The sequence below is a fragment of the Lathamus discolor genome, chromosome 11 (assembly GCF_037157495.1).
Source record: "Lathamus discolor isolate bLatDis1 chromosome 11, bLatDis1.hap1, whole genome shotgun sequence".
NCBI classification, from domain to species: Eukaryota; Metazoa; Chordata; class Aves; order Psittaciformes; family Psittacidae; genus Lathamus; species Lathamus discolor.
The window spans coordinates 9,334,909-9,361,901 of record NC_088894.1 but is presented as its reverse complement, the minus strand read 5'-3'; the positions used below and the strand labels follow the sequence as shown (position 1 = coordinate 9,361,901).

The window sequence follows — 26,993 nt, the reverse complement described above, 5'->3', positions numbered from 1 at the left end:
CAAAGGACTGTGCCAAAGGGAGTGTCTGATGTTCCTCATCTACCATAGCCACAGCTAACTGCCACACTCACCATGCCCAAGAGTTATTTTGCACCAGCAGATTTTGAGCCCTGTGTTAAATTAGGTCAAAATTTGTCTGCAGTGTTTGTGCCTCCAAAATGCGACGGCACTTCTGGACATGAGGAGAGGCACGAATTTACACATGTATCACCTGTGAGTGACTTTGGATTGTTTCTTTAGGAGAGGAAATCCACTGTTTTCCCAAGCTAAGGCACACATTCTGTTTCATAGCAGTTATTTTTCAGGGGTGTTCTTCCATTTCATATTTTACAACCTTTGATTGCACATCCAGAGCTTTGGTTTCCTCTCCAAGCAGCTGCCTTGCCAAAGCATTTGAATTGTGACAGTTTCTGAGCTGGAATTTCCAATGTTTGAAATTAGGAACTGGGCTCATACCAGTCACATTCATTAAAAGCTTTTGGGTAGTAGCGATTTGTAAGAACTATGAACCTGGGATAAACATGAGTTCAAATTCTTTACTTAGAAGGGCTATTAAGTATACCCAGCAAATACTCATACTGCTTGATGACTTTTAGGGGAGCATTTAACACATAATGGCTGACAAACAGCTGAAATTAAGTCCTTCAAGAATGACCAAAAGGTTTTCATTATGTTATGTTGTGTCAATGGGGTCATGGATTTCATAGATCTTTAGTGGAGAAACTACAGATGTATTCAAGGAGCTGGAGCAATTCTCTTGACTGTTTGGGTGAACGTTTAAAAAGCCACTCTCCCTCTTCTTTTTTCTCCTAAAAAACCACCTCCCTCTCCCCCCCTTCAAACTCCTCAGGTAATTAATTGGAAACGACCCAGTTGCAGTGTTGTCAAAGGTCTGACTAACACCCCTCAAACCCAGGAAACTCGGGCTTCTTGAGCGCTCCCCTGCTTACCTCGTGCTGTTGTGCTGAAGGTATTACTGGGGTCTACAAAAAACACATGATCATATGTACTGTACCATATGTTCACAAATACCGGCACACAGCAGCATGAATTAAGGATAGGATTTCAGCCTTCGTAATGAAGAGTCTTGCTTTTATGAGTACGAGTCAGACCCTTAACGTTATTTTAACATAGATTTTGGTGTTTAATTATGTAATAAGATTTACTGCAGTCATCTAACAGATGTTGATTCAGGGTCAGTGTTTCTCATAAATTAGTTCTGAAAGGATTTGTTACTTCTGGGTCAGCAGATAGGTCCAGAGTGCAAAGAAAAGGGGGAAAAACAATAAACAGAGTTGAAGGGTTTCTTGGGATTCTTTCTTCAGTTACATATCCACATATTTTCATGATCTTGATGACTATAGCCACAGGAATGTTTGCTTTAACACTAAAGATGGCTCAGGCCAAAACCCTATATCCAAACATCTGCAAAGCATGGGAAAGTTCAAACTTCAGGGCTTTCTATTTTATGACCCTGGCCATTAATTTTTCATACTAATATGACACATTTTTCCTCGGGCTCTGCATTGGGAATCCCTGTGAACTCCAGCAGCACCTGAAAAAGTTTCATCTTCATGTGCTTGTTGTCAGACTTTGTGTATCAAGTGCAGCTCAAGGCCGGTGTTGGCCGATGTAGTTGTCATCACATACATACACTGAAAAGGTGCACCCACCTTCCTTCGAAAATTTAGCCTTCCCATGTCTTTGGAAGCAGATCACACTGGTGCATCCTACTGCTAGACCTCTCTGTAATACACCCTGCTGGTGATCTTATCTGCAATATAACTAAAACCACACGACATTATATTCATTCTTCTATAGTTGTGGTTAAAGGAACTATACCATATTAAAATACTTTTTCCTCCCCTGTATAATTTAGGTACAGACAAATTCCTTTGAGGCTGAAATCGTACTCTTTATATCTTACTTTACTGAGATTACTTTGGAGGAAAGGGATTGAGGCACATTCAGTAGTGTTTCTCGGACTTACAGGGCAGTTTTAGCTTGCCAAGTGTTTTACAAATCGTGGTGAATATTCACAATATTCCCCTGCTTCAGGGTACGAGAGACTGAGCGATCTTCCCCAGGCTGTACGAGATGGTCTAGGTAGAAGTGCAACAACAACTTTGTTCATTCAGTGCACGCTAAGACTGCTGAACCTATAAAACCATTTGCTGAACTTAATTGCCTTTGCCTTGGAAAGTTTAGGGGTTTCATACCTAAAAAACTCCGCTATGATGAATCCAAGCTATTAGAAAGAGCTCCGAAGTATTTCCCTGAACAGCAATCACACAGTGGCAAACTGCGAGTCCTGGACTCCTTGCAGAAGTAATGTGCGAGAGGAGGAAGAGCCTGTGGCCAGCTGCTGAGCCCCGGCCAGCAGAGCAGCGCTGAACCTGCTCCGTGTGAGCACTTGGACACAGCCCGGATCCCGGAGCTCCCCACGCTCCATCCCTGCCACAGGGGAGGCCCTCACAAGTGCTGATGTACGTTTGTGCTGTGCAGCGCTATAAATCTAAATAGCACTTTCCAGACTTAGGCTTGAAACTCCTCTTTTTCAGGAGTAATTCCATTTAAGTCAATGGATTTACACAATGGATTTACCGCTGCCAGAAGAGAATCAGGCCTGTAGAAAGACACATTCTTTGCCAAGAAAATCTCAGAGCTAACTACTTGAATTGTGCAGTTGAGCTGCAGGGAGGTCAAGTGGACACATGACGGGACTGGGACATATGGGAAGTCTTCCTTTGTCTGACTTGCCTATTTAATTTGGAATTTGTCCCAAGAAGGGTGCTTCACTTCATGTGCTGGGACAGGGCACTGACACCTCGCCTCCCCCTTGCTGAAGGACAGTCAAGTCTTTCTTTCCTCACAACACTGACCCTCAACATCTACAAGCAGTGTTACACACGACCATCAGCTGCCCGTCAGAAGACAGGCAGACCTGTCACTTGGTGGGATAACGCAACCATCCTAACACTGTCTTGGAGGACTCTGGCACTTTCTGTTATTTCACAGTCAGGGTTGGGAGGTGGAAGAAGGTCCTTATCTGAACATCTGCTTCACAGCTCTGATCACTAGAGATGCTTTAGAACGAAAGCTTTGACCCCTCAGAGTGGGGCTGTGAGCTTGTGATGAATTCAGCTGACACCAAATGTGGGTCACTGGCGTGAAAAGCATCAAGGGCTGGAATTTCTATATACATGTGTGTGGGTATGCGTGTGCAGTTTTCAGAAGCAGAGTCAGGCCAGGAACCAGCGCTCCTGAAAAGCACCATCTGTTTCTTTCAGCTCCTTCCCACAGCAGCTTGGTCGTTATCGGTGGCAAATGTCCAGAGTCACTTGTCAAGCACAAAGCTGCCAAAAATCATTAAAGCACAATGGTCACCCACACCCCATACCAGCCAGCTGGAAAACTGTTTCAAAGAGAGTCTGATAAACACATATATGCTTATAATAGCCCAGAGAGAATCATGTATTTCCTACATGCTTTAACGAACTGAACAACAGCATGAGATGCTGCAATCAGATATTCTTGCCCTTTCCTGTTGTGGCAACTCTCAAGCTTGTTTGATGGCGAGGGGAAAGGAAACAAAGCAGGTGGCTAATGGGCTGTTTTTCTGTTTCAGTGGAGCATGACAGAGAGTTTCACCATCAGCGCTGCCACTACCGAGAGTTCAGGTTTGATCTCTCCAGAATCCCAGAGGGGGAAGCGGTGACGGCTGCTGAGTTCAGGATATACAAGGATTACATCCGCGAACGCTTCGATAATGAAACGTTCCAGATTAGTGTCTACCAAGTACTCCAGGAGCACCAGGGAAGGTGAGTGACCCACAGGGAAATCCCATCGAAAGCTCAAGCACAGTATGTTCCTTCAGAGAGTTGTGTCCAGTACTCCTAGAAATACTGGTGCCATCAGCAAAAGTGTCTCAAGAGCTTGGTTTCAGGCATCAGTGTTATACAGTGAAATCTCAGTCAATGCTTATGCATAGCTGCCAAGCATGGTCACCCACAGAGGGCATGGGGGTACCCAGAGATCATCCCCAGCATTTCCCTGGGAGCACTCAGTAGCTGGGGAGCCGACAAGCCTGGCCGTGAGCTACTGCAGGAAAAGATCATAAACTCAGCGTATTTAAAGGTTTCTGGAAGACCTACCCTCTTCCTCCTGCTGCTTATGGATTCCGAGGTGGTGAAACCACATCCGAATCCTTCCTTTCTAATTGTAGCTTAATTACTAGCCTTTATTACCAACGGCATTCGAGATCCCTAATTAACAAAGACAGATGACACCATGCTTTTTATACTGACTGATTGTTTTGCATGTGCAAAACTACAAGATGAGCTATTAAATCCATTCCAAGCAATTATTAATGTATGCCAAGCTCCCTGACAGATCCTCCAGGGAACTCGAATAAGAACATATGTTCAATTTTCTCATCTGTTTTTAGTTCCAATTAATCAGCAATCCCCAACCATTTATCAAAGGCAGTTACTTTCATTTGCACATATTTCTTTTACGTACAGATCCTACCAAAAGTGAGATCGTATATATTTACATGAAAAGTATTTACAGTCACATGCTAGTCAGAAGTTATTCTTTAGCACTGCTAAACATGGGGTAATAATACTACAGCCCTAATTTAGGTTTATGAAAAGAGAGCCACTAGGGATTTAAAGTGGGAAAGTCCAAAAGGGTAAGAAAAAACAGCGTAATCAGGACTCTGGCTTTATAGTTTTGTAAGACTTAATAAAAATGCAGAAAGAATTTGAGATACAATGGGAAACCTTATCAACTTCTTTAAATGGTGAGCATTTCTACTGGCTTTGCCATATCGTGAAAGTGTTCTACCACTGGTGTGTTTTCTCCCACATATGAAATTCTAATTTTCTGGCTTAAAACTCAAGGTTTCCTTGGCCTTTCTAATTAAATGATTATTTGCAGAGTTTGGGGACTATGCTAATATTAATCTATTTTTAACCAAACAATGATAATTTAAACTATCCATTTTAACCAGACTTTCTTAAAGGAGAAGACCAGCCACAGATGTGCGCAGGACCCATTAGCTACCCTGCTTACCATAAGCATTAAAGTTTATTCCATATTAGACTGTTCCAGAGATAGAAACCTCCCTTTACTGCATTTTGTGAGTTATTTAGGTACAAGGATGCAGGGATGACTTTTCACTCTTGAGAAGAGCAGAAACAAGAGATGTGTTGGCAGATGAAGAGGTCCTAACCAGAGTGTTGGGGCATTAGGGAATTGCCAGAAACCTGTTGTTGGAGTAAATGTCCTTCATCAGATGTCAGGGAAGTCCAGATCCTGATGAGCGAGGTAGGTGCCCGCTAGCAATCTTATTGTCAGAATTAGGATGATATTTAGTGTCTTAATTTTACAATGATACAGCCACAGGTTTGTTATCACTGTGTTTAGAGAGGCTGCAACGTACCCACTGGGGACAGTTACGTGGGGAGCAGCAAATGTTTCTGCAAACTGTCTCCTTCACAAATTCTTATTCCTAAAGGAAAAAATGTATGCAGAGGGCTGGCATAAACACGAAACACTGGCTCGAAGAGGTGAGAAATCGTGCTAATTATACAGATGTTCCAGCTACAAGGTTGGATGCAATTTCACTGCATCATATTCACCACAGGAACGCTTGTTTTTAACAAGTGTTCATGCGTATTCACCCTTTGCATACATTTTTGGCACAGGCAGTGAAGAGTTTTGAAGAGTTTGTCCTGAAAAAAATATTCCTGTTGGTTTGGACTGACCAAAGGTAAAAATATTGTCACTAACATTTGTAAAAATATTTGCTCTTTTTCTGCATTTTTCCACTGACATTTTCCAACCGGCTCTGTCACAGACCAGTCATCCAAGGCAGTGTGTCATTGGGCAAGTGGAGAAAGAAAACAAACTCTCTCCGACGTTGATCAAAAAACACCCATTCACTTTGATGCTTCCTTGGCTGTTTGTCTCATCCTGAGCAGGCTGGAAAAGTCAGACCCATCTGACGTTGTTAGCAACAAGAGCAAAACAAAGCCAACCCCTCCCCCCCAGTGCAGGCAAGAAAACCTTTGCTTGTGTTTGGCTTTGTAGATTCTTTTCCCTAAAGCATGGCAGGTACAATGGACAACAAAACCCCAAGTGGCTTCCCTTTTCCCTGTGCTTTTATGATGGTACAAGAGCAGTGGGATCTCCGAGGAGATTGCTGGAATTGCCTTTCGGGATCTGGAACACCAGGTACTCTCCAGCCCTGAGCACCTCCTGCTTAAGTGCACCAAGGGACAGAAGCTTGGTGCCAGGCTCCCCCGAGGCAGCTGCAGCATCATCTGTCCTTTGTAACACACCAACACACAGCAGAGATCAGGACAGCTTCTAGGGACACGAAACCAGCACAGGATGCAGCTGGAAAACCCAAGCTGAGGCTGACTGGATCTGTTTTCCTTTGAGGGTGAAGACACCATCTGATACGCTGCAGGCTTGATTTTCAGTTAAACCTCAGATGAGCCTCCAGTTTGGAGGGTGTGATGGTGTGCCCTCAGTTCAAATAAACCATAAGTACGAGCAGTTCAACAATTAACAACTCGTTTTACGAGTTCAGACAGGTTGGCAGGTATCTAACCAGCAACAGCTCTTGTCTGCAATTTATTGTCAGTGAAAAACACAGGCATCGGTTTTTCCAGGCAAACAGCTGCACCCACAGCACATTATTCCTGAAATCCTGCCCCTCAGTAGTACTGACATTTAAACACAGAGTGGAAGTTCTCCTCCATCTGCCTGCTGAGTCGTGGGCAGACACCTAACAACCTTGCCCCGACCTTTGCAGCAGAAGGGATGCCATTCTGGACTTTGATAGACATGATATCTCTGTGTCAGACTGACGATGTTATTACAGGTGTTTTTCGGGAATCAGAATAAATAATCAAATAGTCTTTCTGGCCTTTCCAAAGCTATGAATTCATTGCAAAGCAAGCTTGTCAAACCGGCAACATCTCCTTTATAAAAAGGCATGTATGGCATTCCTTAGGCACAAAGCATCTCAGATCTAAACTTTAAGCAAACAAGTACATTCATGAACAAAAATGCTCCTTATATCATAAACGCTGTGCAAACAGTTGCTGTTTTGACTAATATAACATGTCTCAAAGCTTTCGTGTGCATAACAAAGTCCAGTGACTCATGTTCAACTTCTGTTTGGTCTTCATGGTCTCACCCAAAGGGCTGGGAGAGAGTTTTATAAAGCCAGTGAGCGGCTTGAGAAGGGTGCGGAGCAGCAGGACATCAAGTCCCTGTTTGTGGTCACTCATCTTGCTAGTGGGAACTAAGGGTTGCCATCAGGGATCGGGATGCTGCTCAGGCCTCCAGCTCCTCCCTTATGGGTGCTGCAGGAAAGCAAAGCAGATTCCAGTACTAGGGAGTGCACATCACAGGGCACAAGGCTTGCTACAAGGTGGTGAAGGTCATTTATCTCAGGCACCTACGTAGGGAATGTTAAAATAAAGCTTATAGATATGAACCTGAGAAAAATGATTGAACTTTTACAGCGCAATCATGGAATAGTTTGTGAACTAATTTGCAAAAGAAATACCTGTTGCCCTCAGACTTTCCCTATTGTTGTGAGCAATGGCCAAAGCAAGAATTTCAAGGGGACTTGTGCTGAAGAGGCGTACAGGTATGCAGTGGGATTTCTAACAGCAGCCAGGCAGGTTGGATGCCTAACTCCTATTGCAATGGATTGAACTTGTGTGTTTTCAAAAAGTTCCCATGGGGTTTTGGGGTAGATTATCAGTCAGGGCATCATCCTCAATGTATTAACCTGAAGCTGCAGAAAAGATGTAGGTTGCGTAGTTCCCCTCAACATAGAGCTTGATCCTGCCCATCTGTCTGCACCTTTAGAAGCTAAAATACCTTGGCCCAGAGTTGCATCTCCAATTTCATTGGACCTAGCACTTGCACTGTGGAGTAAATCCCAACCCCTTTGAAGTTGATGGGAGTTCTGTTACTGAGAGAATAAAGCCAGGTACTTGACCAGCCTTTGGTAATTGAAATGTAGTTGCTACATATTCACTTTATGGCCATTATGGATTTCACAGGCTTCAAAGGCAGTGGATGGTTTGAATGCTCATGTTACCAGCCCTACAGAAAAATAAGATCTTGCATGATGCATTCCTGGGTTTGACTTGCAGCTGGAACACTTTAGTTTGTGCTTCAGACTACACCATTCTGCACCCAGATCAAACCTGAGCCCTTTCCAGACCCCCTTTTCCCATTGATTGGAGTCTGTTTCCATGTTGTGGGTTGAAACGTGTAATTCTAGTAACGAAGGCTTAGGCCCACCCAGCCGGTGAAACAGATGTGTCACTCTTTTGGAGCTTTTTTAAGTACCAGGGTGATCTTTCCAGGGATGGTGCTGCAAAGAAGGGCACAGTTTGTTTTACTGTTGCGGCCCAGCACCATGACAGTATGTGCAAGTACTGACACCATCTAGAAAGGTGCTGACAATAGCTTTGATTTTTATTTTTATGGTGACTTCTCTGCAAGTCAGTTGATGTCTGTGCTCAGCTCTTAGCAAGTAGGGAACTTTAGTTCTCTAAGAACAGAGCTGCATCTAGTTACTCCTTTCAGACCATTCCTAAAAGCCACTACAGCCTGCAAAACCTCTAACAAATCTTGAACTCACTTAGCAAGGCACAACTCTTCACAGGCACTTGAGTAGCTGCAGGAGGCATTTTGCATACCCCAGTGGGCTCTCGCTCAGCTAAGTGATGCACTAATGAACAGCGATTCAATGCTGAATAGAAACAGCTGGATATAAAGTGTCAGAGAGATGTATATAACCTCATTTCGCTCAGCACTGCTTTTACAAGAGGCTTCATATTTAGGAAACATGTTGCGTCTCTCTGTAACAAACTCCCATTGCCGCTCTTAATCAGTCTTTGAAGCCTAGCTCTTACCTTTCTCAAACACTGCCTAAGAAAGGGAACACCAGAATTAAGAGTTTGGTGAAATTTTACAGTGAGTGTAATTTCTCCCAAGATTCACCAAGACTCAGAGATCTGTTTCACCATCAGCACAGCCAATTTTCAGACCAGTCCCTGGAAACCACCTCCAGCAAACTCTATTCCTGCTGTGGCCATCCCTTTACCTGGAGGAGACTCCAGGCTGTGCCTGGCTGGTGGCTCCTCCTGTGGGCATGGGGAAGGCTTTTATCAGCGGGGAAGGAGAGGGAAGGATAAGCGGGATCCCAGGCAGGGAAGGGAAGGTGTGGGAGGAGGGCTGCACCAGGTCTGTGTACTGAGGGTGTTGCAAACGTGCCAGGGAGAGGCCCAGGGAGATCCTGGGGCCCTCTTGAAGTAGGAAAGTCTGAAAAATATTTTCCTAAGTTTGTCTTTGGACAGCTGCAGCCGGCTTTGAGCAATGACACCAAGCGAGCTGGAATCTGGACACTGCGGCTTTCTAATCCAAACAGATGTGTTCTAACCCTGCATCTCCTCTCACCCTCCCAGGATGCCCTTTCTGCCTTCTCCTCCCTCCACCTGCTCAAACCTGGATGTGAATTGCCCCTATTCCCCCGTGCCAACTCTGCCCTTGGGCTGCCTGTCAGTAAACTTGCTACCTTGCACCCAGACGGCCCCTCTAGGGTTAGAACACCAGTCAAGAGAACAGGATTATGCTCCTGGTTTACTGTCTGTGGTTTATATGTCAAGTCAGTAAGACATTTAACATACCCGTGCCTCAGGTTTCCCACTTTAAAACAGAAGCAGGAGGGTTGACCCATATCTGTAAGGCCATTCGAAGGCTGTTGCAAGTTATCACAGTATGGTTATTGTTTGAAATATCATTAAATCTGTAATTCCTCAATCTAGCAGGTAGGGATTAGAGCAGTGCAGCTGCTGGGCAGCCTTGATGTGCTCTTTGGGCTGGCACAGCACCTGAATTTGGAGATTTCAGGGGACTTGCAGGACCTGCTGGCAGTGGCCCTGGGCTGGCTGCTCCAGGACACAGCCAGGGCTCCAAGTCTGCTCCCAACCCAGAGTGCCAGCACATCACAGAAATCAGCTTGTCTTGCAGTGTAATGAAAGCTGCAGTCACCTTTGCTGCTGCCACTGCCTGTCCTTCGTCCCATTTATTTTTATCCCACTTGGAAGTGCTCATTAGTGTTTACTACCACTCGTCAAACAGCAGCTTGAAATAACAGAGCTGATGAGGGGGATGGGGAAGTGAGTGAAGAACACAGGCGCAAAAGTAGGGGCTGTTTGGTAAGAAGATTACTCTAGGGCACTGTAGACCTCATAGGTTTATAAATACAGAGTTTCATCTCATGTTCTCTCTTGCTACTGAAGAGCTGCCAACTTGTGTTTCCACCAAGTCCCTCTTCCATGATCTTCCTCGTACCCCAACTTGTCAAGGCAGCCAACAGGGGAGATGCTGCACTTATTTTCAGATACGTTTCTAGTATTTATGGCTTCAAAATAAAATATATCCTAGAGGCTGAAAAAAATACCCCAGTAAAAAGCAAAGAGCCCATGCTTCATGGTTGTTCATCCTTTCTATTACTTTAGAATTATCACATTGCAATATGGTAACTCTTTTCCTCAGTGTTTCCTTTCGGGGTACTTTTACTTGCCTTTTCTGCATTTTGTTTCCACTTACTTTTCCACTCATCCTCACATTCCAGTCTTTCTCTCTTCCACTAATCACCTGTGATTCCTTCTCTTGCCCCACTCATGCCATCAGCCCTCCATGGCCCTTTTAGTAGCTTGAGCCCTTCCACTTCCGTAGCTCCAGACACACAGGCATAGTCCACAACCACCCTCACTGCAGTGCTTCTGACTCACCTTTGAGTCTAGAGAACAAGTTCTCTAGGGCAGATTCACAGACCACCCAGCAGTTACATGACCTGTAGACAAGTTTTTGGGAGTGCTTCCTAGTGGAGGTCATTCTCCTTTCTGGTATCCAGTGCCAGACACTACCAGAGATATTGGTAGACAAGTGCTAACCTCCTGTCCTCATCTTAGGCTCCACTGATAGCCTGATGCTGGAGAAAACTGAGCTGAAAGCCCTGAGCTTTTATTATTGCTAAAAGCTTTGACACTCCCGCTGATGTCGGTACTTTGAGCACTGAGCCGTTTTGATGTGGTCTCAACAAAACATACTTGTGGTCTGGATCCAGACTTCATAATTTATGTAACTCTAATCTCAACACTAACGTTTCCACGTCCCAGCTTAATTTTCTATAAAATGAAGATCATGTGCGTTTTGCTATCTCTTGGTCTGATAAGCGGTTCGGTATAGTTCCTCACATACTCTGAAGTTCTCAAATGAAGGGATTAAATGCTCAGCCAAGGAACCAAAGGACTTTTATGCCTCCTGGTTGCAGAGCCATTACTGAGTCCCTCCAAGAACATTCTAAATATGCACACAGTTGTTAGATAGGTGACCAGTGAGTGCGATGTGCACTAGAAACCTCCTCCCTTTGTGCTCAGATCTTTATCTCAAAGCTAAAACCCAAACCAGCCACATTAGACTTACCTAGCAGTATCCCATATGACAAGTTATTAGATGGAAACTCTCAGAGCACATTTGAAGTCTGAGCAGAGTAACATCTCTGCCATTTTTGTCTTGCCTAACAATGATGTCTAAAGGGCTTGCTGTCTATTAGCTAGTGGCTTAACATTGTTTGCCATAAGTCTTTGGAGAGGAGAGCATTTCACTTAAGGAGAGGTTGTTCTTTTTAAAAGAACAAGAGGTTTCTTTTCACTGGAACAGGCTCCACAATCTCAGGAGCCTCTGCTTGTAGCTCCAGTCAGCTTCTGCATCCTATTCCTGGCCGCTGCTGGTGGGCCAGAGTGGAAAGTGCTAATCCAGGAGTGCTTGAGCTTCTCGAGAGAGCATCTGACATGTGGCCTTTTTGGGTCCAAATGTTCCAAGTGTGTGTGGGAAGGACATTTCCCTTTAGTGGGTCCCTTTGATCTCTCTCACTTCAAGCTTCCCCTCCAGGCCTATTGTTTGCACATTGCTGTAACTACAGGAAAACAAACGCATTATACAATTTCCCAGACTGACTCACCCTGGTACTTGATGCCTCATGTTGTCTGGTTACCCTGATTGCATCATGTCAGCATGGGAAGCTTAAAGGCTGGTTTTTCTGAGTAATAATGCTGTATTTGAGCAGTATCTAAAACCAAAAAAAATAAAGTTATCGTTATTGCTATTATCTTCAACCTGCAAACTACAAGCGAGAAAAACCAAGCGAGCCAAGTCCCTATGAACTAAACCTTGTGTGAATCATGAGTTCCAGTCAGGGGCCATGCTTAAATGATGCAGTATGCGAATATAAAAACTCTTTACTTCTGGAAACTTGGACTCAGCCATTGGAACGGGCCAATCCGTACTACTCCCTCGTCCCTGGCTCCTCTGGGATGCGTTTTGTTCAGCGTGTTGTAAACAGGGAAGGATGGGAGGTGTCCATGCGGCTGTGTCATGCACTGTGGGAACAGGGCCATTGCTTCTGGGTGGGGATGAAACCCCAGGAAGTTTGTCCCCCGCTTAGAGTTCAAGCATCTTATGTTCTCGTAGCTGATGTCTGTGTGGAGGGAGGGGGTTATCCATCCTCAGCTGTCCTAGGTGCACCCAGCAAAGCTGACTGAGCTCCAGGCAGCAGATGGGTTGAGCCTCTCCATTGCTGCAGCACAGCCCCTTCCTGAGCCACCCACTTCAGCTGCCCAAACATCTACTGAAATACTCGCCATACACAAGAAAGAGTTGCAGCACGTTCCCTTCTGATGTAGGGCTTCTTCCACAAACCCAAATTCTGTTTAAAAGAAAGCAAAACTCCCTTTCCTCCCATGGCTTCCTCCATGGCGGGGACATGCTGGGTGAAGGGAGGAATCACAATCATTATAATCCTGTATCTGCAAAACATCTCTTGCAAGCATCAGACCTTGCCTCCTCTTTGTGAAGCAGCTGACAGAAAGCCAGTGATTTCCCTCGGGCTGCCACGTGCAACACTAACTGCACCCTCAGCAGCACTTGCTCCATCTACATATCCAGCTGTGTGGCATCCACAGGTATGGTGCATTGGTGAGGAAATGGCAGAATCCTTCTCTTAATGCACCCTGGATGATGTGCTCACCACGTGCTTCTGATTTCAGAAGTTTAATTTCATGTAAGCCATTGCAAAGCCAGAGGCAGTGGCATCTATTAGTTCACAGAGGAAAGACATCATCTCTTACGTGCTCTGGGCCACTAAGGTTGAAAGGGAAGCTAGATAGTAAAAAAACATTGCAATAAAACTCCAGTTATGTTTTGAGTCAGCTGTGTGGGATAAAAGCCTTTAATTTCTTGCTATCTCACAGGGCAGAGAATCACTAAAAGCTACAAGACAAAAGCCTCTATGCTGACAGCACTTCTCATTCATTTTTGATTACTTGATATTTCGTGCAAACAAGAGGCATGGTGTAAGCTAAGTTAAATGTATCTATTTGCACTGACAAATCAATAGCGACAAAATTAATAAGGCCTTCTTTAAGCTTTGAGGACATGATTAAAGGGTTTTCCAAGGAGAGCTCTTCATTCAAAAGAATATAATTACACTTAAACAAGTTATCATGTTTGTGCGCTGTCAGTACAAAAGCAGCTCTTACGGGACTTGTCTAGACACTTCCACCGTGTTTCTTTGTTCTTCTGGTAAAGTCATTTTTTTATACAGCAACTACACCAGTATCCAGTTTTTTTCATCCAAGTTCTAGGTCTTTCTTAATTTCTGATAAAGGAAGTTTCCTTCCTTTGCGGAACCTGTGCTTTCTCAGATTTTCATTTTACAGAACTCTGCCAGGCGGTGTTTGGTACATCCAGACTGATTTCACCCTTTTCAAACACATGAAATCCGCTCTTATTTTGGATCATTCTCATTTTCTGGTATTAGTTCTTCAGTATAACTCAGCAGCGGCTTTCAAAAAAATGAAGCAATGAATTGAAAGAAAATTGCCACCCAGAGTAACGCAGACCTATGACTGGGCAGAGGGTTATAGCCTCAATGCATTATCTGTAACCTCAGACGAACACATTAAAAAAGCCATTACATATGTTAATATATGCACTCTAGTGTTCCAGCTGGCTTGCACCAATGCTACAATTATGCATAAAAGTCAGGAAATGATGTGTGGAAAGGATAATGAGCAGCATTGTCTGCCCAATTACCAAGTTTGCATATGCAAACAATAATTTTGCGAAGCTGTGCCTGGCAAGCGCTTGTTCTGAAGTTGCGTCAGCAGCGCTAAGGTTAACTGTAACAGCAGAGTAACCCAAAACCACCTCAACTCTGCTTCAACCCATCCTCCCTTTTTTGAAGGCAAGAGAAGTGCTTCATCTGAAGGTGATTAGATGGGAAGATGTGCCAGCCCAGCTCTGGTGGAATCTGCCTGTCGCCAGAAGGCTTAAAGCATGTATGTGGATGCCTATAGACTCTCTAGAGGAAAGCAAAGGTAACCGGGAATTACACTGCTGTTTTTCAGGGATTCAGATTTGTTCCTGCTCGATTCTCGGACAATCTGGGCTGCAGAAGAAGGGTGGCTGGTGTTTGACATTACTGCAACCAGTAATCACTGGGTGGTGAATCCCCAACACAACCTTGGCCTGCAGCTGTCCGTGGAAGGCATTGATGGTGAGTGCCAGACACCAACATCAATCAGTGAGTCTCTGTTTCAGGTACACGATTTGCAGCCAGGGGAAGCCTTAAACATTCAATACTCTTTGCTTTGAATAGAATTTGTTGAACATGTGCTTTCTGAACTTGTCTAAAACGGAGATAGTAATTATAGCAAAATAATGCATAAACAAATTTCAGATGAAGGATGTACTCAAATGCTGTAACAGACTGGTAACCCTCCTGCAGTCATTTCAGTATTAGCCGTGCACACCTCCTTGTCAAGGTACATATACTCTGCTAATCTGCAAGTAGTGCAGTCCGGTGGAGGAGAGAGGAATAAGCTTTGGTATGTGCAGGAAGACAACCAAGGTGTAAAAGACTGGTGTTAATTGGCACAAAAGTCCTTTTAAATTCGGAAAACAGCTAGGAACCATTTTAATTTCCTTTGCAGTAGAAAGGACTAGTAAAGTCACGTCTGGTCGAGACTCCAGGGTCTGCAGAGTGCTTATGGTAAAAACCTGTGAGGTGTGGGATTGGGTGGGAAGTTCTGGCTCTGAAACATCTCCAGAAAGGATGTGTTTAGAATTAGGCAGGGAATTCTGCTAACCAGGTCTTAAGTAAAAAGTCATGTTTGTCTTGAAGTTAAAATGCTCACTTGGAGACTTGTACAAGGAAACCAAGTTAGCCTGGATCTTCTGGGGTTTCACAAGACCTGAGACCACCTGAAACTGCCTGGCTGCCGTACAGGAGAGATTAAGCAAAACCCAGTCCAAAACTATTGTATATACTCCAAATGTAGTTATCTAAGGACATGTTTTTATCCTCCAGATATTCATCAATGTTGTTGGGTTTTATGCAACACTCTGAACTTTTCCAGTATGTGGTATTTTGCATAAGGACCATGCAAAGCCGTTTTGAAACAGGCTCCCTATAGTGTCCATTTACACAAAGGGTGATTTTACTTATGTGAGACCTGCACACCGAGAAGTGCGCAGGGTTTGTTTTAACCTGCCCCTTTCTGAGTGATCAGTGAATGCAGAAACCCAAGCAGACACAAAGCAGGAGCTTCACCATGGAAGTTACTAGTTCCCACCCCAAAGACAGATGCCTTTTGCCATCTTTGTTCAAAGATTCCAATTCAACCTGATTTACAAGTCAAGATTAACTCTTAAAACAGTAAAGCAAGTTAACAGCCAAGAGAAACTTAACCTGTTTTCAAACACTCATTTTTAGTTTCTAGCTTGCCTCCTAAATGAAATACTTGGAAGGACAGAAGATGTGTCCATGATCATGGCACATTTGCTCAGCTGTGGTTCATATATAGGGAAGCCATCAAGACCCAAGTGCAGGGCCCACATGGTAGCTGAAAGTAGGCTTAATATCTCTAATCACCATGGGTACACTATAGTATCACACTCCCACTTTTCTACCGATAAAGCCTTATCACTCTGTCCTCCCCCATCCTCACCTAGTGATCTTAGAGCAAAAGTCAGTCCTGTTTTTCAGCATTAAAGAGGAAGGCAGCTGATTTATGAATCTGTTACAGATTTCTATAGAGACTTTTCAGGATCCTGCATCCAAGGAAATGCTGCAACTTTGCATACACTTACAGTAACGCTGGCTGCTCTCCTGGAGCAATTAGAAGTGGACCCTTAAAAGCATACAGCCAGATCTGTCACAGAGAAAGCTTTCAAAGACATAAACTCCCAGGTTCAGTCTCATCTGTTATTTGACTCAATGAAAATTAGGAATCTGATTATTTTTACTGTACTCCTGAGAAATCTAGCTGAGCTTGTATGTGATTTCAACCCTTTGAAAAGTAACTTGCTGCTTTCTCACAGCAAATTAACAAAATACTTTAATCAGCCTGCCATTAAAGTTAGAAAAGCCAGCTGCGGTGTTTAAAAGGTAGAGAGATACAGAAGACAAGCACACAATTGGGTCTTGTAATCAAGTCCCTTGCCAGCACACCTTTGCACTCACATTTCTGCACCATACACGTGAAATTTTCTTCCTAATTTTGAATGGCAAGGACGTGTCCTTCCTTGCTCCCCAAGTTTCCCTTTGGATTTAGACCAACTGTGTGTCTGAGAGCTGCTTTTACACCTGGGCTGCATATGAAAATCACATGCTGCAGACACAGCAGGATTTTGATGCAACACTGTACACTTGGGCAATCCCCAGAGCTTGAAGTGAATTAGGTAAAAAAACCACCCCAACTTTCTTTGTGTCTGTCATTACACAGAGATCTGTAATCACAGAGCTAATACAGTCTATTTAAGAAAAATTCTGAGATTGCAAGCACTGTCCAGATTAAATTATACAAAATAAATTAACTGATCATGGTATTTCTTTATAATCTTGCCAACTAAGTCTGTCAACAGGTAGAACCAGGCTGGAATCAAAGGGTATTTGTTTACTCTTAGAAAATGGGGATCAGCTCAAGCAGCAAGCAAAAGGACAGTCACCTTCAGTGAGCTCTGAGCCCAGCACCCAGGAAGAGCCCCTACCTGCTGAGGTTCACTTAGTTCGTTACTTAAGATCTTATGTTTGACAGTATGAAAAAAGCAGCTTCATAAAAAGCAGATAAAGCTGTGCCCTCTGGTTCAAGAGGACATCTTTAGTTCTTTTGGGAGAAGTTTATCATTGTCTCATGGTGACTACACGTGTCCTTGTGTTTAACCTTGCTTTCTGCAGGTATAGGAAAGCTAAAGTGGATTTTTCCCATCTTTATTAAAAAGAAATATGCTACTTTGCACACAGAGCATAACACTGCCACCATACTGGTCCTGAACATGACATGTTGATGCTATACAAGGAATTAATTGGTCAGATGCTACTTATTGCTGCACTAATGCAAATCCATTAAACATATCAGTGTGAAGTCAGATCCCCTCACTCCATACTGCTGCCCCTACTCCCTAGAGACATGGTAAAGGTAAAATCAGTTACACTAGAGAAACTACAGCCATAGATGTACTCGCTAGTTTAAACAGCTTTGGGAAGTAGAAAAGCTTCTTTGAAGGGGCAAAAAAAACCCCGAGGAGCAGCACTCAGTGAGCAATAACTCCTGCAGCTGAGCTTGTTCTCAGGAAATTAGGCTTCAATCTGGCAAAGCCTGAGCACAAGTGGAACTACTTACCTGTTTAGCATCAGCTACTTGCTTAAGTACTTTGTGGGCTTCGCCTCCAATGTTTAAAATTAAAAGTGTTTGCACAAGCTTCCAGAAAGCAGCTTAAGCAGAAGGTGAAGTTGTTGATACATGTCCATATATAAACCTACCTACGTGGGTTTTTACATGTGCTATTTTTGCCCAAGCTTAACTGGTGCCCCATCCTGAGATTAGTTTTGCTTTATCTAGTTTGCAAGGCCTGGCCATGCCGGGCACTTGTCCTGCTGCCAAGCTCCCATTAAAACACCTCTTGAGACAGTCCTCTCCCCACATCCCATGTGCTGCAGCTTGGGACTTGCTCACTGGGCTGCACACTTGCAGAAAGGACTTCAGCCAAGGCCAGTTCATTTCTTGGCCCTGAGCTTTGACCACAGGCCCCTTTTTCTGGGTCTGTCACCCTTACCAATCTTTTGACCACATACAGGAGCAAAGGTGGAAACACTCCCATAAAGACACTACTTTATAAATAAACCTTGGCATTTAACTCATATTAAAACCAGCAGTCACAGAATATTACCTAGAAATATTGCAGGTTATCAGCTTCTTTTCACATAGTAGTGAGAAACAGGTAAAATAAGGACTTTTTTTACTTTATCAGGAATCTGTAGTGCCCCTCGCCTGCTTTTCCTGGCCAGGCTGCCTTTCAGGGCTTCCCTAGGAAAGAGCCACCTCTCCTTTGGCATATTTGTTTTATGGCTGACAAGGCCCAGCTCTGTCTTCAGCAAAAGGATCACAAAAGCCATTAACATAACTTTGACTTAGCAGCAGTACTCAGTAGCTTGGAACAGGGTAATTCTGGATATCACCCCTGCATTTCACAACAGTACGCAGGCATCCTTGGGAGGCAACAGGGAGAAATATTGAGTTTCCCACTGCCATCCCCCCCTCCTTGCAGTTTTTGTAAAGAACTGATTTCATTCTGCAGATAAACCACCTAATCATCTTTTACCAAAACCAAATTACTGTAAAAGTCCAGGATGATGGAAACATTAATAGCAATCAATAGCTTTGCAACACAGTTATCAAGTACAATGGTGCTGAGATACAGCAATAAGCAAAATGTCTCTAAACATCTGAAGTATTTGTTTCTCTCAGCTACAGTGTATCTGGAGCTCTGACAACATTTTAAAAGAGGCATTTTCATTTTAAGTTAATAACCTTCCAGTGGGAATTTAGTGTTCCTATGGGCTGAGTTTATGGCTCCTTTTATACGATCACTTCAAATTATGGGTTGGTGAACTTAAAGAAACCCCTCTAAAGAATGCAGGAAAAGTTAATGCTAAGTGGATTTAGGGTAAAATAATTATATGTAGGACTATTTTATGTAACTTTTACGTGGAGATATAAAATGAAGTTAGCTGTGCTCAGCTGCTTTTATCAGAAGCAGCTTTGCCAATCAAGTCCAGGCCCTTTGTGGATTGTCACATGCCTGGCAATCACCTTTACCAATCAGACAGCAGCTCTTCTCCTTGCTACCCTTACTTGTCTGCTCAAAATGAAAAGTTACTGCAGGCTCTCTTATCACTCCATTCTGTTATTAAGGGCAAAGCATCAATCCCAAGCTGGCGGGTCTTATTGGAAGGCATGGCCCACAGAACAAGCAGCCGTTCACAGTAGCCTTCTTCAAAGCCACTGAGGTCCATCTCCGCAGTATTCGCTCCACAGGAGGGAAGCAAAGGAGCCAGAATCGATCAAAACCACCAAAGAACCAGGAAGCTTTCCGGGTGTCAAACATGGCAGGTACAGCATGGGTTGTTATGTCTGTTACGATCTGTTTGTTGTCTCTCTGGTCTACCGCTAGCGTTCAGCTGCAGCTTTGAAAATACTTGGATTAGGGATTATTACAAAAAACTTAGAAAAATAATATTTCTTTGAAACAATGTTAGACAGAGATTTCTTAATCTGGTCATTTTTAAAAAGGCACCTAACCAGAAAATCTCCCTTTCTCCCATGTGAAATAGATTCTCATTCTGAAATGTAAGATAATTACACTGAAGCAATGAGTAGGTGATCAAAATACGGTATTTCAGCAGATCTGAATCAAAATGCTGTAGATTTTCGGAGTCTGTGATTTTAAGTTTAGCCTCCAAAACGTTTAGCAGTCCCAAAACTTTTGCGTGAAGGGAAAGCCCCATTGGTTGCTCAGGATAAGCACAGCTATTCTGGGGGAATCCTAATATGGAAGAAAACTCCATCAGGCATTTGACATAGAAATGTGGCTTAATTATGAGATACCTCGGAATAATGGGCCCTTGGTGACCTTCCCAGCAGGAACCACAGCACAGGGCTAGTGCTGCTGAGGGCAGTAGCAAATTCCAGCTCTATTCCTCTGAGTGCTTCACTGAATGGAAGGAAAGCTTGCAAGAGGTGGAAGGAAGAGGACAACACAGGGCACAATATCATCTTACGTATCTCACCTTTGCCTTGGGCGGCTTGGGGTTACCTGCAGGGCTACGGGAGAACTCTCTCCCATCAGTTTTGTTGCAGCTTCCCTATATTTAATCAGGCCATTCCCATCCTAGAACTAACAGTGTTTTTGTGCAGCCCTGGCAATAAGTAACCCTTCTCTGACCTGCCCAGATGTCTGTTTTTCTGCACCTCTCACCTGACATCAAAGAGTATCTTAAACTGGTTTTCCATCACTTACGTTTCCAAGCTCTGGGTCTTGCAGTTCCCCAAGCATAGATGGTCTGAAGTTTAAGCATGCATTTTTATCACCCATTTTCTGTATCAATACAGTTTTTAAAGTGGACAAAAGACTTCCTGGTTTCTACAAGTAGATTAAAAAGTCCCATGACCAGTGTCCTGCTTCAAGCTTGGGGACCCCACATTGAGTTAGCTTCCAACAAGAAGAGTGCAAGAAGCATTTCCAGTACTTCTACTTGGATCTCCAACTACATGTCCACACAGTAGTCGTGGTTGTTCAGATCCACAACTCAGACCCATGCTTTAGTCCTTGGTTTCAGTACTGTCACCCATTTAGAGAAGTCTGTAATCTTGATCCAGCTGCACTGGGCAGAAGAACAGACTCCACATTATCTTAATGTCGTGTTGGTTTTGTAGACCTGAAGGTGCAACTATTACCAGTAACACAGGTGATTCAATGACAGGAATTTAGGAAATAGGTAAAGGGTGCTTTTCCCTATTGCTCCTTTCATAGGCTCTCTGTTCATATAGTAGGCAATAATCAGCTGCTCTTTGCTACTATGAGGTCAGAGAAAGCCCAGACAGGAAAAAAAGGAAAAAAAAAAAAAAAAGGCTATTTTCCCAGGCCATGCCTGGCTTTGCGCAGGAAGTCACAGGGGCATTTCCTACCTTCACTGCTATCTATCAAACCCAGCCATTATTCTGTGAGTAAAACCAAAAACGTTAAAGGAGCAAGCCACGAGTGCATCAGCCGAGCAGTGGCAGGGCTCTGCTGAGGGCTGTGGGTGCTGGGGCAGCCCAGGCTCACAGCCACCTATTCTCCCCAAGCAGAGAACAGCAGCAGCGACCAGCGACAAGCCTGCAAGAAACACGAGCTCTACGTCAGCTTCAGGGACCTAGGGTGGCAGGTAAGAGCTGTGTGTGATCGGGGTGGGAGCTGGGTGCCTTTGCACATCAGTTAGAGCTGCAATAGTGAGCTCCAGCCCTGAGGGAAGAGATGGTGCATTGCCTTTAGCATGCTTAGGAAGTGCTTCTGCAAAGTTAGGGTATACAAATATTTAGAGTGAGACTGGCTGGAAGCTCAACACACTTCAGTCCTTTTGAGAAACTGTGGCCCTGAACTTCCTCCATCAGTGCTGAACACACATAGGGCCCTCCAGTTTAGCCTAGCAGTTCTTTTAGACCTGGTTAAAGACATTTTAATGTCTGAAAGCCTGTACCTGCACGTCAGTGATGAGTGAAGTGACCCGTGTGGTCAGCCAGGAGGAGACTGCTGAATGAATAAGCAACTAAATCCTGAAGTTTAGCTACTCTATGGACACATTTGCAAAGTGGGATACATCTCTCCAGGAATCCACCTGCTTTTTTTGAACGGCCAATGTACCAGGTTTTTATTTTGCCAGTCACTGTAGTTGTATGTAGATGTATGAGCTGATAGGTTTATGTGCTGGTTTACTTCTTGTTTCACTGCACACTATTTCTGTCTTCACAATCTAACATCTCCACTTTCACCAAGGACTGGATCATCGCTCCAGAGGGCTATGCTGCGTATTACTGTGAAGGAGAATGTGCTTTCCCGCTGAATTCGTACATGAATGCTACAAATCATGCCATTGTACAGACACTGGTAGGTGCACTGTAGCTCCTAGTGCAGAGTTATATCTGATAGGTGCTACTCAGAAATAAGTTTATACACAAAAGAAATCCCTAAGCTACCGAGAGAAGGAAGGTCTGCATTAGCTAAGATGCCTGCAGCATTTGGCTCAACATGTCTAGCCAAGTGGCCTGAATTAACAGTTGGCTAGGAATTACCCTGTCTGTGCTGCAAGCATTGACGTGCTCTCTCTAGTTTAAAAGGGCCCTCTGATAGACATCTTAGTGGTATAGTCCCACTGCACGGGAAGAGGAGGATGCAAGACCTACTGTGAGCATCTCTTGGAAAAACTCTGTAAGGATCCACTGAATGCTGCTGCCAAAAGCGGATTTGGGGGCAGAGTGAAGAAGTGGTCAGTGAATCCCAAAATCACACAGCCCAGCTGCTCTGTGGGTGTATTTGTTTTATGAAATTGTGCAAGGGTGTCCAGATGGGAACCCCGAGCTGGCGTGATCTCATGAGGCAGGGCCTGGGCTCAGGGGGTCACCCAGCCCCAGCTGTGTCACCAAAGCCAGCGCACCACAGCTCTTGCCTTTGGCTACAAGATACACGCTGGTCCCAAGTGCCCTGGCTATGCAGCACCCCCAGCTGACCTGCCTGGACACCCTCCCCTATCCAGCTTGGGTCCCAGGCACACATCTGCAGGGCACGAGGAGGCTCACTGCACCTTCTCGTCTACACCCCATGTCCTGTGCTTATCTAAGGACGACACTGCCAAAAGTAATAGGAAATGTAGATGCTTGTGGTTTCCCAAAAGAATAAATACCTGTGTGTTTTTCTCCTAGTAGAATGGGGTTTATTTGCTTCCCCCTCCCCTCAGAGATCCCACAGCAGGAAGCACAGGGCACCCAGAGCCCTTGTCCCCAGCCACAGGGACCCCTGCCTGGGGCTGATGGGATTTGTCACAAAGCCTCACCCATGTGTCCTGCGGAGTTTATCGGAACTGATACAGTTCTGCAGAGCTCTGACAAATGGGAATTCTCTAATGAAAACCTGCCCCATTGAAAGATTTCCAGCTAGATCTGACTTGGGTGCGTGCGTCAGCCTCCCGACACGCAGGGGACATCTCGAGATGTTTGTACACAAAGCCAGGTGTTCAAAACATGTCTGAGTGAGTGCATGGGACACAGAAGGATGCCTGGGAAAGAGAACCATAAGGGAAGAGAGGGGAAAAGTAAATCTTGACGTGCCTCTACTTTTTCTCCCCAGGTTCACTTTATAAACCCAGAGACTGTGCCGAAACCCTGCTGTGCTCCTACACAACTCAATGCCATCTCCGTGCTCTATTTTGATGACAGCTCCAATGTCATCTTAAAAAAATACAGGAACATGGTGGTGCGAGCCTGTGGCTGTCATTAGATTTGTAGGAAAGAAAAAGAAAAACGGGAAAAAAGGAAAAAAAAAAGTTATTTGTAAAGAGTGGTTTTGTATGGCTGTGTGGGGGAGGGGAAAAGGTTAGCACTCCAGCAATGGGTTTATAAAAATCCCAAACAGTTTTTAGGACCAGGCTTCTGAAAGTTCAGACAATGGAACGGTTTCTGGATCTTAAGTGGCATTTGAACACATTTTGTTTGAGTTTATTACAGACAATGAGCTTGTAAACTGAAACAAGCCAGAGAAACCATTTAAAACCAAATCTGCCTACAAAATTGGCTCCTGCAAGACATACTTCTGCAAATGAGTCTTTCTGAAGATTGCAAACTCACCAGTGTTGATTGCAAGTTAAAACACAATAATCTATCCAAGGTGAGAATGTGCTGTGACTAATAAGCGTGTGTAGTTCCTGTAACACAGTTTGCAATAAAATAAGTGAACAAAATATACCTGGAGTGAACAGGTATTTTGTTAGAGAATTATTACTTTCATACCTCTGTTTGCTTCAATTTCATAAGCAAAACCAAAGATTAATTACATGCCACTGCCAATTTTAAACTATAGCAGCAAAAGCTGTATCTGGATTGATGCAAATTCAAAGCCAGATCAGTCTGAGAAAAAAAAAGACAATTTTCTAACTGGCAATCAAAAGAACTGAACAAAATAATTCCAAAGAGCGAGACTTTTTGGGTCTACTTTTCTTTTTGTCAACAGGGAAGGAAATTTCCTCTAGCAACCAGAAAGAATTTGGATTTGCTATGAACTTGAAACAGGAGAGCAGCAGAATGTTAAGAAACAGGGGTTATACCTAACCTTTCGCTGGGGTATCCTGAGCAGCTGGGGAGTTGTGTGAGCCAGCTAAAGATCCTGCTCCTGTCTGTAACTGAAATTGACTTCACTGACAAAACAAATTGTAATGCTTTTTCAAAAGCATGGAGGCTCAAATGCAGAAGGTGCCATGAGCTGGGCTGTAGAGCCAGTGGCACACAGGCTTAGCTAGGAACCAGCTAGGAAACCTGGCTTCCAGGGTCAGTGGTTACCATAAACCCCGGGTTCTGTTATTGGCTTCACCTTAAAAAAGCCCTACTAAATCCCTTTCAAGAGCCAAACAGAGCTGGAACAAGGAGCATGAAAACATCCCCTCAAGGCTTTTCTTTTTCCTTCTTTTAAAGTCACAGGTTACACAAACATCACACTTAGGTAATTAAAACTCATTTAAAGTCGTTGTGAAGAAGAATGCAAAGTAGCAGTAACCAATCACAAACCAATTCACCACTTGGCATGTGCTGCAATCACAAAAGTAGGATTGGGATAAATGTCACAGAGAGATGAAAATTCCGACCAATAAAACACCAGCTCTAAATCTCCAAGCTTCAAAAACCTAAACCTCCAACAGATGGGTCCAGAACACAATAAATGCCTGGAGATGGTTCTCTCTGTTCAGTGAGTGGACAGGGCAGTGCAGCCGCAGCAGGAACTTGGCTCCATGTCTTGCCTTAGAGGAGAGTTAGAGAAGATAAATGAATGCAACCACCCAATTCTGGAAATCACTCACTGCTCTTCTTCCTTTAAGTCACAGATCAAATCCAGACCAGATGCCTCACTTTAAAAAGAATAAGCAAAGGAAGGAAAAAAAATTACTATCTATAATTTGGAAACTTGTTTCTGATGGTCTAATCTCATTTAAGTCAGTTGGTGTTTTCCCAGCAGTTTTCTCAGTAGCAGGATTAGGCTCATGAGAAAGTGGAATTCTCTCCAAGACATCGGTAGGTTTTGGACCAGGGCCTTGGTGAGCAGTCACCACATTGCCAGATATGCCCAGCTTCCAATCCAGGCTACTCAAACATCTGCAGGACCAGCCTGGCTGTGGGATGCACACTCTGCAAGCATGATTCCAGCAAACTTCCCAACTGCCCCGATGTGGGACTTTGAGCAATAGTTACAGACAGCCAAATGGCAGGACAACAGCTGAAGGAGCCAAAAGACCATCTCTCCCTGGAGCGTGCAGGCAAGACCATCTACAATAAAGACCCAAAACTGCCTTGGTGCATCTCTTATTTAGAGTGAGGTATTGAAATCACACAGATTGGAAGCGTCTTTTGACATTGTATACGTATACACACCAGTGCTTCTGTAAACCTTCTAAAGGAAGTTAAGGTGCTGCGTAGAAAGTTCAGAGCTAATTGTGCCTAAACTTCCAGTATTTAGTAGTCAAGGATTAGTTTTTCTCGCGGGTATTTCAGTGTTGGTGGTCACTGCATTGGTGTATTGCATTTTTAACTTGGACCACGGTATCTTGCTGTATAGGATTCATATATTAAATATTATGTGGGGATTGTTTCTGTTTTGGTTTTTGTTTTTAAACATAATAACAGGATTTCTGTTGCTAGGCTCAACATCAGCTTCACTGTTTGTACATTTTTATGTAAATAGTTGTCACAAGCGGAAGAAGAATTATTTATTTCCATCTCTGAATTCCTTTTCAATCACATCCAGGAAAGATGAATCTCGGTTCCTAAACACATTTGTTTCCTTATTTAAGAAGATATTTATTAACAGTTGGCAAAAATGCATACACATTTCTGGTTCTTTTCATAGAGCAGTTGTCAGAAGCCTTTTGTACAAACTAGTAAAATAAATCATTGCAACTTTACAAAAGATATCCCAACAGCATTGTGTATCTGTGTGGTTATTCCTATATTCAGAAATGCTTCTTGGCTGGGCAGTATTTAGTCTTGAGCCTCTGTTTTCGTGTAGATCAATCTATGTATGGGCAAAACCGGCACATGTGGCTATTTGATGCGACTCCTTCAGTCCAAATACAACAGAGAGGGAAGAATACAAAAAAAATATGAATATGTTTTGCAGTCTGCACTGCAAAGATCCACGATTGAATTATAGTGCAGCTGTCAGCAGCTGTTTCAAAGAAGCAGGGGGTAAATTAGTTCTGTTTACTGCTAACATAGTTCAGAGATTTAGTCATCCCAATAAAATTATAGAGGCACAAGAAAGGAAGAAAGAAACTCCAAAGGAACATCAGCCAAGAAGCTGACATTTTCTGATTTAGATTGTTTTAGCATATTTCAGAGATGCTGCTGGCATGAGGTTTCCTACTGTGGATACCACACTGCATTGCTATGGAGGCGGCTGAAAAAAATAATGGTCTAAATCCCCGTATTAACTAAACATTCTATCTTCAGGGCATAACAGCAATTTCGGGGTTCTTGTTTACTTTGAACTGTGAGCAGAGTTGTGCTGGTTTATGTAGATGTATTTGCTGATCCAGAGGCTTGAATCATCAGCATTTTGGAGTTAAACTACCATCTTTCACAAGCAGTTACAAATTCATAAGTAAATTTGCTTCATGCACAGAACTGAAGTTCAGCAAAGCATCAGTGGAAAGACTTTTACTGACCTAAACTGATGCCTGCTCAGTTTTTGTATGCCTAAACTAATTCTACAAGGAGGATCCTCTGGTATTTCTCAGTATGGTCCCA

At 43.7% G+C, this 26,993-nt stretch overlaps 1 protein-coding gene across 2 annotated transcripts in view; it reads left to right on the top strand.

Annotated features, from left to right (window-relative positions):
• Window positions 1-23,943, top strand: part of BMP7 (bone morphogenetic protein 7) — a 44,572-nt gene extending 20,629 nt beyond the window's left edge. The window contains exons 2-7 of one of the 2 annotated variants that reach the window (XM_065691569.1): window positions 3,629-3,821; window positions 14,517-14,665; window positions 19,365-19,562; window positions 21,300-21,376; window positions 21,985-22,095; window positions 23,332-23,943. In XM_065691569.1, coding sequence (XP_065547641.1) covers window positions 3,629-3,821; window positions 14,517-14,665; window positions 19,365-19,562; window positions 21,300-21,376; window positions 21,985-22,095; window positions 23,332-23,481 — 878 coding nt within the window. In that variant the 3' untranslated portion in view covers window positions 23,482-23,943. Of the gene's footprint in view, window positions 1-3,628; window positions 3,822-14,516; window positions 14,666-19,364; window positions 19,563-21,296; window positions 21,377-21,984; window positions 22,096-23,331 lie in introns of both variants that reach the window. The other variant, XM_065691568.1, reaches the window with a different exon arrangement.
• Window positions 23,944-26,993: the final 3,050 nt, after the last annotated feature.